Here is a 17,893-nt window from a genome sequence, read left to right as displayed (position 1 = left end):
ATTTTTACCGTAGACGATGGGTTGCGTCTCTGTTGCCTGCTCCTCTTCTTTCCTTAGGGACTCTGATGTTTCTAGTTTATCTACCTGCAATGGAAACATATGAACACATTAAGAGAGACGCAACATCACTTAAGAGGTGAACCTGTTAATCGTGATACAAACTTCAAATGGTACAAATGTTTTAGGCACTGAGTCTAATCTACGATGACCCCAAACCACCAGAGGCAACCAATAAACTCAGTTTTATTTCTGTGGGTGATAAATCGGTAGGTTGGTGATAAAGCAGTTTGCTTTCAGTACTTAAAACATTTGCACCGTACTGTTAAGAACTCAACTATTATTATTTTCTGACAGGAATTAAACCTTGTGGTTAAAATTAAAGGCATTGACATCCATAAACCTTCTAATTCTTTTCATTGCTTCTGTTGTCTGACAGAAAAAAATAAGAAGAACTTCTTCAGGCAGCAAGTCAGATGCAGTGATGAACAAAATGCACATACGAATCCCTGAGGGGAAAGCAGCAGCAACTGGATGCAGGTTATTTCTAGAGCTGAAAGCGATAAGGGCTTGCTCAGCAGTGCTCTTCCATGTCGTGTATGCATATGCATTTATCATTCAGCTGGTTCATGCCCTCGTCATTAACAGCAGCTCTTCAGATCAAATTCTCTGCACACACCGTCAGCGAGCCGAGAGAGACCGGCTGTGAACACAGACAGTCTCATGCTGAACGTGTTTTACACAGCATTCAATCAATAAGCTGCAGTACTCGGATGCAGTTTGGTGAGAGGAGGAGGACGATGGCTCTCGGGACAGGTGTCCCTACAGTTCAGTGCTTTCTGCAGGAAGCTACGCACAACCAACAACCTGCAGCTACGTATCAGCAAGAAACATTTTCAGAGACATGCATCTTCCAGTAACCAGGAAAAAGACAGAAAAACACATCAACCTTTTTTTTCAAAACACATCAACCTTTTCTGAACACAAAGCTTCATATTATGCAGTGTATGTGAGGAAATGCACTTTTCCAATGTATTATATCTGCTGAAACTTGACCGTTTTGAGATCAGGTGGCAAACAAAAGGAGTGTAACGCGTATCGGTTGTTAAAGGTGATATTTAAAGTGCATTTTCTCCAACAACCCTTTCACGGTAACAATGTAGAGAATATAAAATCTCATATGCACTATGCAGTTACACGTCCTTGAAAGATTCATAAGCGTCTACACGTCTAGACTGTTGTCCAGCAACTATGACTCCAGACCGACAGATCTATCAGTGACTGTGTCCGAGTGAGGGTGCAATGCAGGTGACAGCTAAGACCATGCACACTTGAGGCTGCAATCTTCCGAGCTAAACACTAAATCAAAAACAGAGCTTTTTAGCTTTCACCTGTTCCTGCACTGCATCAACCTGGAAGAAAAGAGGTGCAGCATAGGAGATGAACATTAAAAATGTTTTCCCATGAAGTAATAGAGTGGTAAAGTGATAGAGAAGGGAGGCGAAGCTAAGCTGTTAAACGAAAGCCCTCAGACAAACTGTGTCAGTATTTCATTTGTTGCCGAGTTAGTTTTACTCAATCAACAGGATAAAAACACTACACTCATATTTTTAATCCTAAAAAAATTAAGGTCTTTTGTTGATCTTCTCTGACAGTTATCACAACATTAACTCCAGCCTGAAAACTGCTGACCCACCTTGCTGAGGTACTCCCTCATGACCTGAATGAAGTATGGCATAGAAAAGTCCATGATGTTGTGCCTCCAGGCCGTCTCCAGCACCACGTCAGGCCGCAGCAGGTCATAGCAGGTGAACAGGCAGGCGGCGAAGCACTCCTTCTTGTCCTCCTGTAGGAACCAGGATAGCAGCTCCTCTGCCAGCTCTGTGTCCTTGGACTCTGACGCATACTGCATGGCGTCCTGCAGGGGGAGACACAGCACGAACACGGTCAGGAATAGTTCAAGTCAGATGCTGTGGACCTTTAACTTAACCATGGCATCATGTGCATAAGGTGTCATGACTACTCAAAGAAAATAAAAGTGAATGATTAAAGAAGAAAGGAAACCTTGTAGAGCTTGTCCTTCTTGCAGAGCTCCACACTCTGTTTCCAGCGGTTGTTGCCTTTGAAGAGGTAGGCAGCGATTCTCCTGAACTCAATCAGCTCGTGCTTCTCCAAGCGCTGGGCCAGCGAGATGTTGTCAAAGTTGTCGTAGGCGTCTATTGAAGTCCTCAGCGCCTAACGGGAGTGACACGAATGTTAAGTCGAAGAACAGCGGCACAGAAAATGAAAAGGATTCAACAACATAAATGTCATATGTGCTCACCTGATAATCTTCCTCTGTGATGAACAGGTTGTTAAGTGCTTCATTGACTGATTTGTTGTTGTGGTTCTGTACTGACCGTAGGTAAGGTTTGACCAGAGGCAGCTGTTTCACCTGTTGACAGACATATCCAGTGAGCACCTCGGAGATAATGTGCATCTTGATTCATCTGCATCAATATGAGAGACGATGTAGTGTACCTTGTTGAAGAAGTTGACGGCACGTGAGTGGTCCAGTCTGGGAGAAAGCACTATGAGCAAATCATTCAGTAACAAGGGCTTGAACTCCAGATAAAACTGGATGGCTTTGTAGTACAGCTCCACATTGGCCACCTGCAAGCAAAGAGAAAGCGGTTAAGAAACAGCGATTCGGTAAAACAATAATACAAGCTATGACATTAGAGTAAATTAAACTGAAAGATGCACCCAGTCCAAGGCATGTCCCCTTTAAACCAAACTCTCCACTTGGCTATCATACCTTGGTGATGATGTCTTTGAACTGGCCCTCTTTCCAGGCGTCTGTTGGGTGGTTCATCATGGTGATGATGGCGTTGTCGAACTCCTCGTACTTGTCGTACAGGAAGACCAGCTCGGCCCACAGGTGAGCCTGCTCTGCTGCTCTCAGGACCTTCGGGATGTTAACTCGGGACCAGAAGAGCTCCAGATGCTCTCTCATCTTCTGAGGTTTGAACTTGGAGTAAAGGATGGCCAGCTCTGTGAACATCCCCATGTGAGCGCGCTCCAGGCCCAGCGCGGCCTCCAGCATGGTGATCAACTCCTCAAAGTAGCCGCGGTCCTGAGAGAGGGGAATGAGGGAGGCATGTGGTAAATATATGCTTGTGTGTGGGCCAATTATTATGTATAGTATATTAACATTTAAAATAAGTACATGGATGAATAATAACATAGAAGTTTAACTTCTGTCTTACTTGGTAGTAGTTAATCAGCTCCTCCAGCTCGTCAGCGTGCACCACGATGTGGAGGCCGCACATCTGGGCCAGTCTGAACTCTTTTCCATCCACGCAGGCGAAGCACACCTCTTTCCAGGTGCGGGTGCTGTTGGCCTTACGGGCGCCATCCACAGCAGCCTGGTACTCTCCAAGGTGCACCAGAGTTGAAGCCAGACGTCCAAAGTTGGAGACGTTGTTGTACAGCAGTTTAGCTGCCTCATACATTTTCTCATCATAACAACGGTCACCGACCTAAAAATAAACAAATAAATAAATAACAGTTCAACAAAAACACTGCAGTTTTGACCTGGCAAATTAACACAATTAGGATTGTATGGGAGTGAAGCTAACCTGCTGGATGTGAGCATTGTTGGGTCCATTGATGAATTCCTCCAGTTCGGCCAGACGATTGGTTTTGGCCAAGGCAAAGATCAACTCTGTCTCCACGTAGGACTCACGGGCCTTCTTACGAGCCATCTGAAGGAATTTGACCAAGTCCTCCCAGTTACCTGAAACACAGGAACAATAACAGTAAGCTGAGGTTCTGTGGAACACTGTCAAATACCCCTGGTGGACAAAACTTGAACTCCACAAAAGCCAATTATGTTTTAATGTTTTCAATTAAAAGGGACAAAGGCAAATAATATGACTAACCACTTCCAGTGAAACCTAGCGATCTGTTTATTGTGATTGGTCAGCTCATAAAAAGTTCCTTTACATTTTGCGTAGCCTGAAAGTCTTCTGATATTCTTTTGGGCATAAAGGAGAAACCTATGAAATAATGTCAACCAAATATAGCTTGAACTCAAGTCGCCTTACCACTCTTATCAGCAGCCTGTACCACTTCCATGTATGCAGAGGGGTCATCGGCTTTGATGTAGGAGTCAATAGCCTCCTTAACCAGCTCCTTCTGCAGCTGAGCCTTGGCCAGCTGGCTCCACACAGCTGGCTCATTGCAGCGCTCTGCGAACTCATAGGCCCGGTCCAGGTTTCCAATATGCTCGATCAGCACCTGGGGGAGAAAAAAAAAAAATATGATGATCAGTCTTCTTCAGTCAATTAAATATGAAGCCTATGTGGTGAAGAGTCATGACAGACCTGCACAGCAGAGGTGTTAACATCAAACTTCTTGAAGATGGCAAAGGCCTCCTCGAAGAGCTCGTTGCTGATGGCGATGTTTGCGATATCGGGAGCGTCGTAGTTGTCTAGCCTGCTGATGTACTCCATCACACGGGTACGGTCGGCCTTGATTGCTGTCAGGATCAGCAGGTTCTGCAGATTTCTGTGGGGGACAGGGTACGATACCATCAGCACACTGCACTAAGCAAGTGAAAGTGTTAGAGAAAGGAGGAGAACATTGTATAACTGCTTAACACCTGTGCTCGCTGAAGACAGAGTTGTCCAACACGATCTTCTCAAGCAGCTCAATGAGCTCATTGGGCAAGTCTGCTGTCATGAAAGCCTTGACTGTGACCGACACCTCCTCTGGATCCTGGGTTTCTGACAGAGCTGTCTGCACCACCTGAGAGCAAACAGAAAAGAACAGAAGCTTAGAGAAGCACCAGGCAGGAGTATGGAATAAAATGTAACTCATTTTGTTTTCTCTGTACCTGGTCGATAAGTGGTCGTCTGAAGGGGTTGGTCTCAAGCAGGACGCTGGCCCACAGGTCGGGGTCTTTGCGTCGGACCAGGTAGCGAGACAAGCTCTTGAAGAGGGAGTTCTCATTGCACACCTAATGGGCAATAGACAAATGTTAAAAATGCTTCCTGCTAAAACGAAGGCCTCAATAAGAGATGGTGGACCATAGCAGACACATATGGACAAACAGGGAAAAAAAAAAGTCTCCTCACATTGATCAGCTCCTGGTCACACTGTCCTCTCTCATAGGCCACACAGGCCAGATGAGGGTCTCTCTTCTCGCAATATTTTCCCACCACACGGCTGTCGTAAAAAGGGTTTTCTCTCAGGAAGCGTTCAGGGTTGTTGTTGCTGTCAATGTAGATCTTGGCCAGGGCATTGTGGGTAGCAGGCTCTTCACAGCCTTCGTGGATACGAGACTCCAGCCAGGGCAGCAGCAGCTTCAGCCTGTAAGAGAAAATGAACGTCAGGAGACTCGAATATCAGATCTTAGAATGTTTGATAAAAAAGTGAAGTAGCAAATGTTACGAGAAGAACATTTATGTCAAGTCAAACATCAGAGGAATTAAAAAACATAAAAAAAAAGCTGCAACTGCAGATTGGTGGCACATTTGTTCCACTTTTTAAATCTTAATTAAACATCGAGATCAATAATAGGGAAGAGTGAATTCATTCAACAAACATCTGAAAGAGACAAGCACCTGTTCCTCTTTTCCACTTCAGCGACCAGTTCATCAGTGGAGAACTGTCCTCTGACAACCAGGATCAGGCTCTTGATGACATCCTCAGAACAGTCCACGTCCAACAGACCACCGACCACAACAGGCAGACGGCTGGGGTTCACCTAAGGCAAAGTATCTCCAATAAATCTCATATGCCTCTTAAAGGCAGTGTAAAAGTAACGCGGAAGTCCGTGCGTTGACCCTTACCTTCTGAACGTAGATCTCAATGTATTTCTGCAGGTTGTTGCGGTACAGGTAGAGAACCAAGTCGTGGACGAAATCAAAGCGGTCGCAGACGATGATGAGCGGCAGCTGGTCGGTGAGTTTGGCTTCCTGCACGTCACACAGTACGGAGGGAGAGAGACAACAGTCAGTAAGATACTGTAACCAGTGGGAACGCCTCGATGAAAGCGGCAAACAAACTAACTTGGTGCAACAGGGTTTAGTTTTTACTTCTTCTGGTATTTATTGCGAATACAAATTAATTTCATTGCACCTATGCTTGTGTCTCAAATAATTTGAGATGTTGCACAGTAACAAGACCATTTTACCATTTTTAGAACAGGCGGAGCTGTGTTAGTTGTCAGGTCACCACTAGGCAGCGCTGACCACTAGTCCATGTTCCATAATTTAGTGGTGTGCTGACACACTGCTACCAGCCACAGGGGATTATGCACATTGCCACTATTATTCAGAAAAATGCTGCACTGACTAGAAGCTAGAATTATGAGAATACACACTCCACAAAAACACCGTTACTGTCTTTAACTATAAAGTACAGAGCCCTAACTTGTACACTAATAACGGGAATTACACACAAAACATCTCATATAACTGTGCTTAATTCAAACAGAGCTGGTTGGACTTCAGTGGGCGTATGGATTGTGGTGTATAAACATACACCTTCATACAAATCCCAGTTTCAATCTTTTATCTAGAGTTAAGGGGGAGGGGGATAGAAGAAAAGAGATGGCTAAGTCCTGCACTGTGGGGAGGGATAGATTTACCTGATATATGTCCTGCCAGTCCAAAGACAAACAGGAAAAGAACAAAAGATAATTGACTGCCATCAGGATTGTTGCTTTAACATTCACAACCAATACAGGCAAACTGCAGAGGTTCTACGAGTGACAGTAATAAAACTCTTATCTATATGCAAGTGTCAAAATATAAACTTTGGAATATTTTTTGGGAAGCATTTGTAATGTAAATATCCGTTCAAGCAATATGTGATGTGATGTGATATATATATATATATAAAGAAGGCGCATTGGAATTTGAAATTCCAAAATAGCATCATTCAAAAGTCTTGAGACAAACACAGCAAAATAAATAAATAGTTTCAACAAGATGTCACAAATGACTTGGGAACAGAAAAATGTAGTGAGCAAGGGAAAAGGAGAGAGATAAACGTAAAAGTAGAAAAGAGCTGGTAAGTGTCAGCGTTTGATCATTTTATCTGTCCCCATGGCTTTACCTTGAGGAAGTTCTTGACGCGCTCGGGGTCGTAGCAGTTGCTCTCTCTGCAGATCCTCTCCACCTCTTTTATCTGGCCTGTCTTGCAGGCAGCCTGGATGTATTTGAAGTGAACTTCAGGATCCTGACTGAAGTTTACAATGGAGCCCAGGAAGTAGAACAAACCTGAGTGACAGACAGATGCATAAAGCTTAGAGCGATATGTTTGACAAGCACCCCAGCGACAGCATTATGGATCCAGGAATAAACTCTGAAAAGATAAAACTGACATCAGCATCTTGTTCCTTGACTGAAGCTGTTCTCCTCAACAATTAGCTTTCTTAACCTTTGTGCTCCACTATGTCAGTAATAGTAGAGGAGCTGCATTAGTTCACCTCCAGGTCATTCTCCGCAGCCTATTGATTGTCCTGCCTCTGCTCTGGCCTGCTTGTCTAAGTGATAGTTGGAGGATATCTATGGAAGTAAACAGGCAGGAGGCAGCACAACAGAGTGCTACTTTGATGTAGCATCTGAGCTCTCCAAGTAGAGAAGTATATTAGGTGAACTGCTCTCTCATGCAAATCAAATGATGAATGTGACTATTTTCAATACTTCCTGGCTCGGAGTGAACTGGGGATATGAGTAAGATTTACATCAGTGTGTGCAAACACCTACAACCGTAACATTTGTAATGTCGTATTATTAATAACTACTCATCACTGTGGTATGAATTTTGGGATCTCACCTTCAAAACTCTTGAAGGACTCAAAGAGTTCAGTGAGGGCCTGTGTGGTGAGCTGCTCATGGTACTTGGAAGCCACCTGGACACAGATCTGCAGGTTCTGGCGGATGTTGGCGGAGAGCATGGCCCTGAGGCACTCCAGAGAGTCCTCCACTGACAGGGAGCCAAAGAAGTTCACCAGCCACTGCAGAGAGAGAAGAAGCGTTAGTTTAACTCAAAGGTGGTCCAGTCTTCCATAATAACCTATGATGTAAGTGAAGCCTACCTCTGGGTTGAGCAGATGTGTGTGCACCACAGCACGCTTGATGTCGTACAGGTCGGTGTAATGCTCCAGCGCCCTTTGCAGGAGTCCAGCCTTCTCGCACAGCTGGGCGATGTGGGCGCGATCATAGTTGGTGAACATTTGGTTGCCCAGGATAGCGTCAGCAACCTACATCCACGGCAATAAGCATTAAAAAGGTTAGAAAAAAAAACTGTGTTGCTTAATTGACTGAATTCCACTTTGTAAAGTCACTAAGTCTACCTGTGGAGCATGCATGAGGTTCATCTCCAACAGACGAGTCTGGAGTGGTCCTTCTGAGGGTCTATTGTTCTTCAGAGCATCCAGGAGGAAAGAAGTGCACTGCTGGATCAGGTTGTACTCCATGAACACGTCCACAATCTGGACAGAGACAGACACACAAAGGTGAGAACTACAGAGAGAGGAGGGGGGCCATGCTAGTTTGGCTCTTATTTTATTAACATTTATTAAGAACATTTGCCAAAGATTTTGCCTTTTTTTGTATTAAACATGTAACAACTCTGCTCCATGAACATGAGCCCAATTGCCATGGTTCCCCTACATCCTGCACTACTGATTAGATTAAATTTGAGAAATGCTACGCCACAATTTGAATGTAAAGTAAAGGTTGTCTGAATGAAACACATTTCTCAGTTCACCACAATCTGAGGACACCTCTGATTCATTGGGTTGCATTCGTAAATGCGTTATTATCTGCAAGTACAGCACTTTAGGCAACACAGTAAGCTGTGTCAGCAGTTGACACAGTGCAGAGAGTCTGCAGTGGCAGGAAGTAAAGGAAGAGGTGCATTTCCTTTATACTCCAGTACAGCTGAGGCTCACAGATGTTAGCATGTGCGGTGAGTCAGCCAAATGCATTATTTGTTAATAATTTGGAACTTTTTTATTTTTTTAAACAAAATTTCATCTCCTGATGATTTACTAGAAATGTCTTTCATTTTCCTCTGACCTGTGTGATGTCAGCCAGTGGCTCTTCATCCTGCACCAGCATCTGAGCAAACTGCAAGCCTTGTTCTGGGTTGATCCGCATCACATTCCTGAGAAGAAAGATCCAGTCTGGAGTGTAGCCCACCTGAAACAAAAATACATATATGAATTAATTAAACAAGTTTTAGGGACATTATTTAAATTCTTTCAACACCAAGACATGGCCTTCTGTTAATTTATACTAATAGAGACAAACATCTTCATTAAGAATAATTGGACTATATAGTTTACTGAAACTAAGAACTAAATTCCATCTCAGACTTACCTTCTTGGCATACAGGACAATCTTGGGGAACTGACCAGTCTCCGCAAAACACTGAATGACCTTGTTGGGGACGTTGGCCCTCAGGTAGACACTGAGAGCCAAGGTGGGGTCCACTGCCTTCACCAGGTCACCCAGTTCCTCTGAACACTCCAGCTGAAACAGATAAACATCGGGAGTTTAGAAATCAGTGTCTTTTTTTATATTTTAAGTCTTTTTCCCCCATATTGTGGATTTTACACTAAATATACTTAAATTAAGATATATTAAGTGACTAAATATGTTATGCTAAATGATGATAAGAGTATGTATGACAACAATTGCATTTCACAGAAACATGTTTATTTTAAAACTAGAGTCAAATATATTTTACTACTGAGGCATTTTAGGTCCACCCAGTTTCTGAGGAAACTCCACAAATTCCTTTCCTATCCAGTGATCTCATGTGATCCCAGATAATAGACTAGTTATGTAAACAAAATGGAAGCTCAGGAAGAGGCTTCTGTGTGAGTGCTGGCTGAAACGGACATCTACAGTACCTTGTCTTCCTTCAGCCACTTCTCCAGGAGCTGCTTTCGTCCCTGCTGGAGGACGGGCCTGCAAAGCTCCAGGGACTCAAATTTGTTGAGCTGGCCCTGGTCCAACAGGATGCCAAAATACTGCAGCAGGGGGGAGGTCTGACCTGGCTGAGTGGGAACACCCTGAAAGCGGCGGATTGTGTCTGGGGTGCGCAGGATGCCCTGGGAGGACAGAGGTCGAATAGGTAAGAGCAGACAGAGACGAATGACAAATAAAAGTACAATGAAGACAATAACCACAAGAAAAGCAGACATCCGGCGCTTACATTAGACTCGTTTTCTAGGTCAGAGAGGTGAGGGCTGACCTCATGCTAAAAGAATGAGTACCTTTGGTGCATTCGCAGCAACCTTGGCTGCCTCGGAGTAGTTGCCAGCAGCAAACAGGTTGTTGAACTTGCGTGCAAACAGTTCTTCAGCCCCAGCGAGGTTGTTGCGGACAGCCAAGCGGAGGGCCAGATCCGGATTCTGCAGCACATTGGTGATGTAGGGAATGATGTTTTCCTCTTCCACGCAGACAGACAGCACCTGTGTCACAAAGAAATACAGAGAATGTTGAAGTATAGTTCCCTAGAACCCAGATTTAGTAACATATGCTTATTGTTTTTTTAGAATTACCCAACTTAATTCTTTGTATTTATCTATCTATTTATCTATGTATTGGAAAGAACTACAACTATGCACTTCTTCTTGGCTCAGACAGCCGGTCTGTCATTCCACAGTAAGACACAGAGGTGTGTGCTCTCTGTTGTTTCATTGGCTTCCATCAGAAATACCAACCCTTAACTTGTGTGGTAGGCAATATTTTTGTGACCTATTCCTTCTAAGGTAATGGATGAGCTTTTAGATTTGGAAAAAAATGTAAGCTACACAAGCACCAGACTGGGATGAGTCAATGTGCTCTTGTTTACATCCTGTGCCAGAAATCAGACTGAAGAGGTTCAACTGAATGCAATTGTGGGCAATTGCATTAGACTCCATTAAACACTGTCTGGCCCTGGGACGTGGACGCTGAATGCAAATGTTTTAATACTGGGTCAGTGTAACGCGGGGCTTTTGTGAGGGGTCTGGCAACAGAGAGAAAAAGGAGACCGAGCCGATTGAAAAGAGCAGGGTGGAGGAAAGGGGAGGGGGGGCTGAAGGAGAAAGACGGCCAGTGTTGGCCCCTCTGCAAACAAGCCCAGCAGGTCAGTGCCCCAGCTTTTCATACGGGTGAGTAGAGCTCATTCTTCCTGCCACTGAAGCAGGGTCACTTACTCACTCTAATGTGTGAGGACTAATTGGGAGCAGTTGAAACAAAAACAAGTTGATCGAAAAGAGGGTGTAAAAATAGTTTTCTTAGTGGAGGGGCTGGGCTCTACTCAGTATGTAGCACATGAGCTGTATTGTCAAGATTCACTTGTCCAGGCATAAAAGAAAAGTAAAACTTGGCTATAATATTCTGTACATATAAAACAAGGTGGAGAGACTGTCTGGAAGAGTGGACCTGCACTAAGAGGATTGAGGGCACCAGGCTCTGGCTCCCACTCACATCATGTGGTAAAAGGAGGTGGGTCCATTTCTTCCTGACGTCACTTACTTTCATTATTTTATTTCTTCTGTCCCTGTCTGCTTTTTGTGTAGTAATCAGTGCTGCGCATCACTGACAGGCCAGATCTGGTGATGTGTACTACCACGTCTGAGATACATGGCAGGCTGAACTAACATCCAGTCATTGTTACCACTTAGACGACCAACAAGAACATTGATGTAAACTACAGGAATATGTTAGAGCATTATGTAATAATAATACTAAGATCTCAGCAGATATGAATGCTAAAAACAACAACTTTTAAAGTTCAAGAGGTGGGGTCCTTTCAGTTAAACAATATAAGTGAGATAACAGCTTTATAGGAAGGATGTTTTAGTTTTGTTTACTTACTTATGAATTTTTTATACTCAACATAAATATTCAGTTAAAGCTTGTTCTGTTCGTCCAGTCAAGACAAAAAGAAAATCATTAATTACTATGAAATTCCAGTCATCTGGCTTGCTTTTTGCACGTGTTTATGAAATCTATATGGTCTTGTATTAATGTCAGTATCATATTACCAATTTTGTCAGTAACCAACCCAACTTTACTGGTATCACTGAGGGACCGTGGCCTATTATCTCTCAGATCGCTGCGTACGTGGACGTATGTGTGTGCGTGTGAAGTGTGTACGCAGACGTAGACACGGGCACTTCACTGCACCAGCATACAGGGAGATCTGTCACCGCCTCAGATCAGCTTTCCTCTTCCCTATTCAATTATTCATGTGCTGTGTGGTCTGGCTGGAACATTATTCATCAGCTGGCTGTATCCAGTTCTCCTCCCTGGTTCAGCTTTACAAAAGCAGTAAGACACCGCTCTGTGTGAAACACTATATCCTGGATTATTTATAATGTCTCCGGGTAAAGTCTGAACCTGGGCTGATGTTGACACACAAACAAGGACCTGCTGCTGTCTTCAGCCTATACAACAAATGATGGTTGCTGTTGCACTTGTTAACATTCGCTGACTTGTGTCACATGCTGGACATGTGGCTGCCTATGAAACAAGGGCCAAATAATGAACTGCGGGTGCATGACAGAGCTTACAAAGATCATCCTACTTATTATAATTCTACTTTGACATTAACAAGACAGAGCGGCTTGCTAAAACTCAAGGTAATTTCCCTGAGCTGATAGGACGAGCGCTGGTTGACATTCTTACCTGTCCCTTCCTGTTGACCCCGATGATGCCTGAGGTGGCCTCATGTGGAGCGGTGACAAAGATGGTCTCTCCACTGATGCGGTTCATGTAGATGCATGTGCCTGTCTCCAAGTCATACAAGTGGATGTAGCCATATTTGGTGATAAGGAAAACCACATCCTGCTTCGAGCTTATCTGTTGAAATGAAGAATGTAATCAGTGGCCGTACATAAATCTATGCAGTCTGATTTGCATTGAAACACAAAGCTTGATGTTAATAATTCTCTGAACAATCTCAGGGATCCTTATGGGGGTTTTCAGAGTGTATCTGGGAAGCAATTAACTTACCGAGGGGTCAACCCTCGACTTCTTTGTATTTGGTGGATATTGGATGTTTGCAAAGACCTAAAACTGTGTGCAAACTTCAATTACAAGAGCAATGTCAAAGCCATGTGTTTGTTTTATAAAGACATACCTGCATTGCCACAGGGAAGTCGTTCTGGGCTTCTGGAGGGAAGAAGACATCCACTGCTTTCTTTGGGAAGGGCTGGTTACCGGTTGGTGGGGTTCCCACTTCGATGATGTGCAACTAAGTCAAAGAGGGGAAACATTCAGGAGAAGCACATCCAGTAGAGACTATCAAAGAGTAGTGCCTCTAACATTAGATCGGTTTTCTCTTATATTATTAACAGTCACCTTTCCACCAGCTTGGCCTCTGACAGCAAAGCAGAACAGGGTCGACTCCTCTGAGTTTCCTTCCATCTTAAACTGGGCGAAGCTGGCAGCATGGCCTTCGATGGGCTGAGAAACCTTTCTGTCGACCGAGTACAGCTGCATTGCTCCCACCACTCGATTTTGCTGGAAAAACAAAAAAAGGTAAACAATACAGACAGACATTTAAAACTAATGCTGAACACATGAAAACTGATTTTAAACTGTACAACAATGATCTCAGTATTTTGGGGTTTTTTCCAAAAGACATGGACAATAAATTACCTGAGCTGAGATACCGATGAGCAGAAGCCACTTTTGCTTGGCGTCGGTGCGGTAGTTGATGATCTGGCAGCCTGCCAGGCTGGAGTGGCGGTCAAAGACTTTCACAGGCTGCGAGTCACCCTCCATGCTCCAGTGGTAGACAGCGTTGTCAGTCACGAGCGCGACTGTGTTGAGGGAGATCCACTTCCAGAAGGTGACATCGTCGGTCATGGTGTGCGCCTTCATCTTGCTCTTCATCTCAATGTTAAAGATCTGAAGGGTTTTGGCGGCTAGAGAGGGGAGAAAGAGGGCAGGAACCAGGCCCCGGAAGAAAGTTATAGTTTCTGACGAGTGTGTCTGCACACAGACACAAAACGTATGTTCAAAGGAAAAGAAACACAGCAAAATTTGAATTGAGACGGGAGATTCAAGTTTGAAATATTGTAGTCATCTGGCAACGATGCCTCGACTGATAGACAGGGGATGCCAAACATGCTGTAGTCGGAAACTGTGTCATATGTCGTGGAGTGATGGTTGCAGAGAAAGAATTTACCAGTGGATTTAACTTCAGTTTTGTGAGAGCCTACATAAGGTTTGATTGTGTCAAATACGTTCCCATTCTTAACACTACTGATACATTACGCAGCAGTCCAAAAAACACAGTAGTTCAGCTTATGTACGGATTAAGGACTTTAAAAATGACAGAAAAGTTATTTTCAATGTGCAACTTAATTAATAAAGCAGTGAGCAAACTAAGTCGCAAAGTGTGTTACAGGTGCTGCTAGTGCTCCCTGAGTGTGAATGGCTGAACACAGGAAAGTCCCACAGAACCATGACTAAACTGACCACATGATGGGCTTCATAAATGCAAGTGTGTGTTGTGTATCATGTCCGACCACATGGCCACCCCCACCAAATGAACACCCCTCAGAGAGAAGAAAAAAAAAGCGGAAGGTAGAAGCAAGAAACAACTCACAAAAAAGGCAAACACATCTGCATCTGAGACAAATATACTGTATAACAGTGGACATATAACAGGACAGTTAAAAAAAGAGGTGCGTTTAAAGCTGAGGGGTACATTTTGAGCAATCAGAGATTTTAGACAGGGATGGAAGAGGTGTCCAATGATGATTATGGCTGATTAACCTACAATTGAAGTTAAATATGCTTTGTGATCTCTGAGTAACAGACCAGACACTAAATGTTTAAAAAAAGTTCACTCACCTGCGTTTTCTGTCTTATTAGTGAGAGTTAATTTAGTGAGCTAAAGCTTTATTTAGAAGCAGTGTGACTCCCTTATTTGCTCATTATTTAATACTCATCGACAATGTGAGAAAAAGCAAAGACCAATGCGTTAGCACAACAACCATCAAGATAAGATTGCCATCACTAAGCCATGGGATCAAAGTATAATAAGCAGTGTGGCCAACGGACCACTTTCAGCCACAGCCAAATTTCAAAGAGCAAGCAAAGGGATTTTTAATTCAACCATGATTAGGGTTTGGAGGTGTTTGTGTGTGTGTGTGTGAACGCAGTGTTTCCGTTCTTCAGACATGGTTACGTGAAAAGGTTAAGGCTCATACTGTGTCACGTGACAAGGTCGACTGAGAAGTATAATGACGGCAGACTGAACAAGGAAGACAGTGAGGGTGGAAACAGAAAGGAGGGTCTACACTGACCCTGTGCTGCATCATTACAGGTGAACAAAAAAGGCACTACAATCTGATAAGTTAGGTGGACCATCAGCAAAACAAAGAAGTTTAAACAACTGTAATAAGAATATGTACTAAGTCTATTTAGAGAGCCAGAGCAGTATATGCACACTATGACACCTGTCAAACTGTTTTACTATTACAAAGCTGGCATAAACCCAACAACAACATTCTACAGTGTCCACTATAACTTCCTTGTTGGAAAACATTAACATTTACTGAGCTCCATTAGATAGAATCACATGAAATAAAAACATTTTCTTTTACATCTGATTACTAGTTTACACAGTTTCACATGTAAATGAACTGGGGTAGATACACTGAAGGAAGGATGTCTGAATGACCAAGGGACTCAGGCATCCACTCATATAATAGCATAAAATGTTAACCACAGGAAGGTAGTCAAGCCAAAAAATATTACTCAAAGCTTTTTGCCCAAATAAGGTACAGAGCTAAACACATACAGATGCTGGTACTTCAAAACTAGTAATATCTATTAAATCGAAACTCTACTTTGAACATCCGGACAAGAAAGTCCTACAGCTTACTATCCAAAGCCTGTTTTTGACCCAGTTCCTTCCTCATCTGGGACTACTCACGATAGAAAAAGGTCTCAACGGAACATGAAATCAAATCAATGTTGCCATTAGACTACAAGCCAATGCTTTCGTTCTATGCTTTCCTCTAGTTGGACTAAATGGTAACCTTTCTTTCCCGAAAACGTCAAATTTGTAAAATAAAATATCAAATATTAACCACAGCTAGGAAAGAAGTGAAAATCAGGTCTGGGTAAATGCAACTTCACACAGATGGAAGACGACATGGATTTCAAATGAAAACTGAGAAATGTGAATTAAAATGAAATCATTTTACCCATAATATTATCACATGAACAAATTCTAAATCACTTGAACATAAAAATGATGGAATGCCAGCAAGCTGTAAGGCTGTGAAAGCTAAATCCTGTTTATAAGGAATATTTTCAGTGGCCTACATGTGGAAAAAGTTCCAAAAATGTATCCAGTTAAAATGTGGAATATATTAAAATCTACAATTTAGCTTACAGGCTTTAAGAGCATTGGACCAAACCCACCAAAATAGTAGAAGATAATGTCAGCTATAATAGTAATAGTGTGTCATTTGCTCTTAAATACTGTCTTGAAAACAGGATTTTACTTCCACAATGAAGTAGTTAAATTTCAACTCACCATCTGCAAACACATAAGAAAGCAGTAAAGAAAAAAGAACATAGAAAAGACAAAAACAAAAACAACAAAAAAGTCAAAGCAATCATGGATGCTGGACAAAAAGAATAAAAATATGCTATTCTGAGTATTTACAGGACAAATGTCTGGAAAAAAAAAACATACATGTTGGTCAATAAAACTACTTTACAGTGGAAAACTAAAGTAGCTGAAGAGTATGGACATAAATAGATGAAAATCATTTACAACTCTCAAATTCTTAAATGGATAATGTTGCTTTAAAGAACATACATGTCAGAACTGAATGCTGCAAGCCCCTTTACAGGTGGTTAGGTAAAATACAACAATGAAGTAAAAATGCGACAGTACAGCTCTCTGTCTTTCTAATCATTTCTCACTACGCTCAATTAGAAAAATGTGGAATATTTAATACCAATGCATTGCCATACCTTTAAGTGCAATGACCTTGCTGGCTGGATTCATGATGGCGCTGTCAGCAGAGATGGGCCTGCGGATCGGTGTGTTGGGGTCGGCCATGTCGATGATCACCACCTGAGTCTGCTCGCCCACCTTCTCTCGGATACAGATGAACTTATCCGACTCCATGGTGAGGGTGCTGAAGCCTATGTTGGACGGATTGATGCCCAAGTTTTGGAGCTAAGACAAATGGAATAAAAGAAGGGGACATGTCAGAAGATTTGTTAGAAAGTCTTTGACGACACAATTTCATCACAAAGTAGCAATTTTAGAGGCAGAATGCGTTGTTATTCTATTTAACTTTGCTACAATCTGTTGTAGCTTTTCCTAAGAGGTGCCAGGGGAATTATATGGCAAAATGAACAGGTAAAATTCCATGTTCTCTCATCAATGTGTTAAGACTGTGCATGGTGAAAATTAAATGGAATAGTAAAACTATGATCAAATTGTCTGAACCTGAACAAACCACAACAATGCTCAACAAGAAAGATGTGACTTTAAACTATTTTGCACTACCAAAGTAGCTGTGGAGTGATGACGACAGTTAGGGAGCTGGGTGGAGAGCTAATCCAGTGCCAAGTCCTCAAAGCATGGGCCAAAGAGGAAACTACACCACACCATGTTACACAACCCGGCAGTCTGACAACCAGCTACGTTTCAAGGTCAAACTCTGCTTTAAGTTATTTAGAAATTGTATTTGGTTAGATGGGGGTTGTTAAGGAGATGTGTGGCAGTATTGCAGCATGAAGACGCACTTGTTGTAGCGTGTTATCCTGTGTATTGTTAAGGTAAACATGAATCCTAAGGCTGGGCTACTGCAATTCACCAACAAGAGCATAGCATAGTTCACCTGTGTTACATC

General features: G+C 42.8%; 1 protein-coding gene across 2 annotated transcripts in view; it reads right to left on the bottom strand.

Moving 5' to 3' along the window:
- The window catches only part of cltca (clathrin, heavy chain a (Hc)), a 28,768-nt gene that overhangs the window by 1,925 nt on the left and 8,950 nt on the right, over window positions 1–17,893 (bottom strand). The window contains exons 2-30 of one of the 2 annotated variants that reach the window (XM_047607410.1): window positions 17,004–17,211; window positions 16,558–16,560; window positions 13,659–13,927; window positions 13,359–13,520; window positions 13,138–13,251; window positions 12,684–12,857; window positions 10,280–10,477; window positions 9,914–10,114; window positions 9,378–9,530; window positions 9,075–9,197; window positions 8,348–8,485; window positions 8,090–8,254; window positions 7,828–8,008; window positions 7,105–7,268; window positions 5,835–5,960; window positions 5,607–5,749; window positions 5,118–5,352; window positions 4,877–4,999; window positions 4,643–4,788; window positions 4,365–4,548; window positions 4,086–4,278; window positions 3,618–3,775; window positions 3,246–3,518; window positions 2,795–3,112; window positions 2,518–2,649; window positions 2,321–2,431; window positions 2,062–2,232; window positions 1,694–1,915; window positions 9–84 (exon numbers count right to left, since the gene is read on the bottom strand). In XM_047607410.1, coding sequence (XP_047463366.1) covers window positions 9–84; window positions 1,694–1,915; window positions 2,062–2,232; window positions 2,321–2,431; window positions 2,518–2,649; window positions 2,795–3,112; window positions 3,246–3,518; window positions 3,618–3,775; window positions 4,086–4,278; window positions 4,365–4,548; window positions 4,643–4,788; window positions 4,877–4,999; window positions 5,118–5,352; window positions 5,607–5,749; window positions 5,835–5,960; window positions 7,105–7,268; window positions 7,828–8,008; window positions 8,090–8,254; window positions 8,348–8,485; window positions 9,075–9,197; window positions 9,378–9,530; window positions 9,914–10,114; window positions 10,280–10,477; window positions 12,684–12,857; window positions 13,138–13,251; window positions 13,359–13,520; window positions 13,659–13,927; window positions 16,558–16,560; window positions 17,004–17,211 — 4,864 coding nt within the window. The remainder of the gene's footprint in view (window positions 1–8; window positions 85–1,693; window positions 1,916–2,061; window positions 2,233–2,320; window positions 2,432–2,517; window positions 2,650–2,794; window positions 3,113–3,245; window positions 3,519–3,617; window positions 3,776–4,085; window positions 4,279–4,364; window positions 4,549–4,642; window positions 4,789–4,876; window positions 5,000–5,117; window positions 5,353–5,606; window positions 5,750–5,834; window positions 5,961–7,104; window positions 7,269–7,827; window positions 8,009–8,089; window positions 8,255–8,347; window positions 8,486–9,074; window positions 9,198–9,377; window positions 9,531–9,913; window positions 10,115–10,279; window positions 10,478–12,683; window positions 12,858–13,137; window positions 13,252–13,358; window positions 13,521–13,658; window positions 13,928–16,557; window positions 16,561–17,003; window positions 17,212–17,893) is intronic. The other variant, XM_047607412.1, reaches the window with a different exon arrangement.

The sequence above is a fragment of the Mugil cephalus genome, chromosome 15 (genome assembly GCF_022458985.1).
Source record: "Mugil cephalus isolate CIBA_MC_2020 chromosome 15, CIBA_Mcephalus_1.1, whole genome shotgun sequence".
NCBI lineage: Eukaryota > Metazoa > Chordata > Actinopteri > Mugiliformes > Mugilidae > Mugil > Mugil cephalus.
This window is presented reverse-complemented; position numbering and strand designations above follow the sequence as displayed.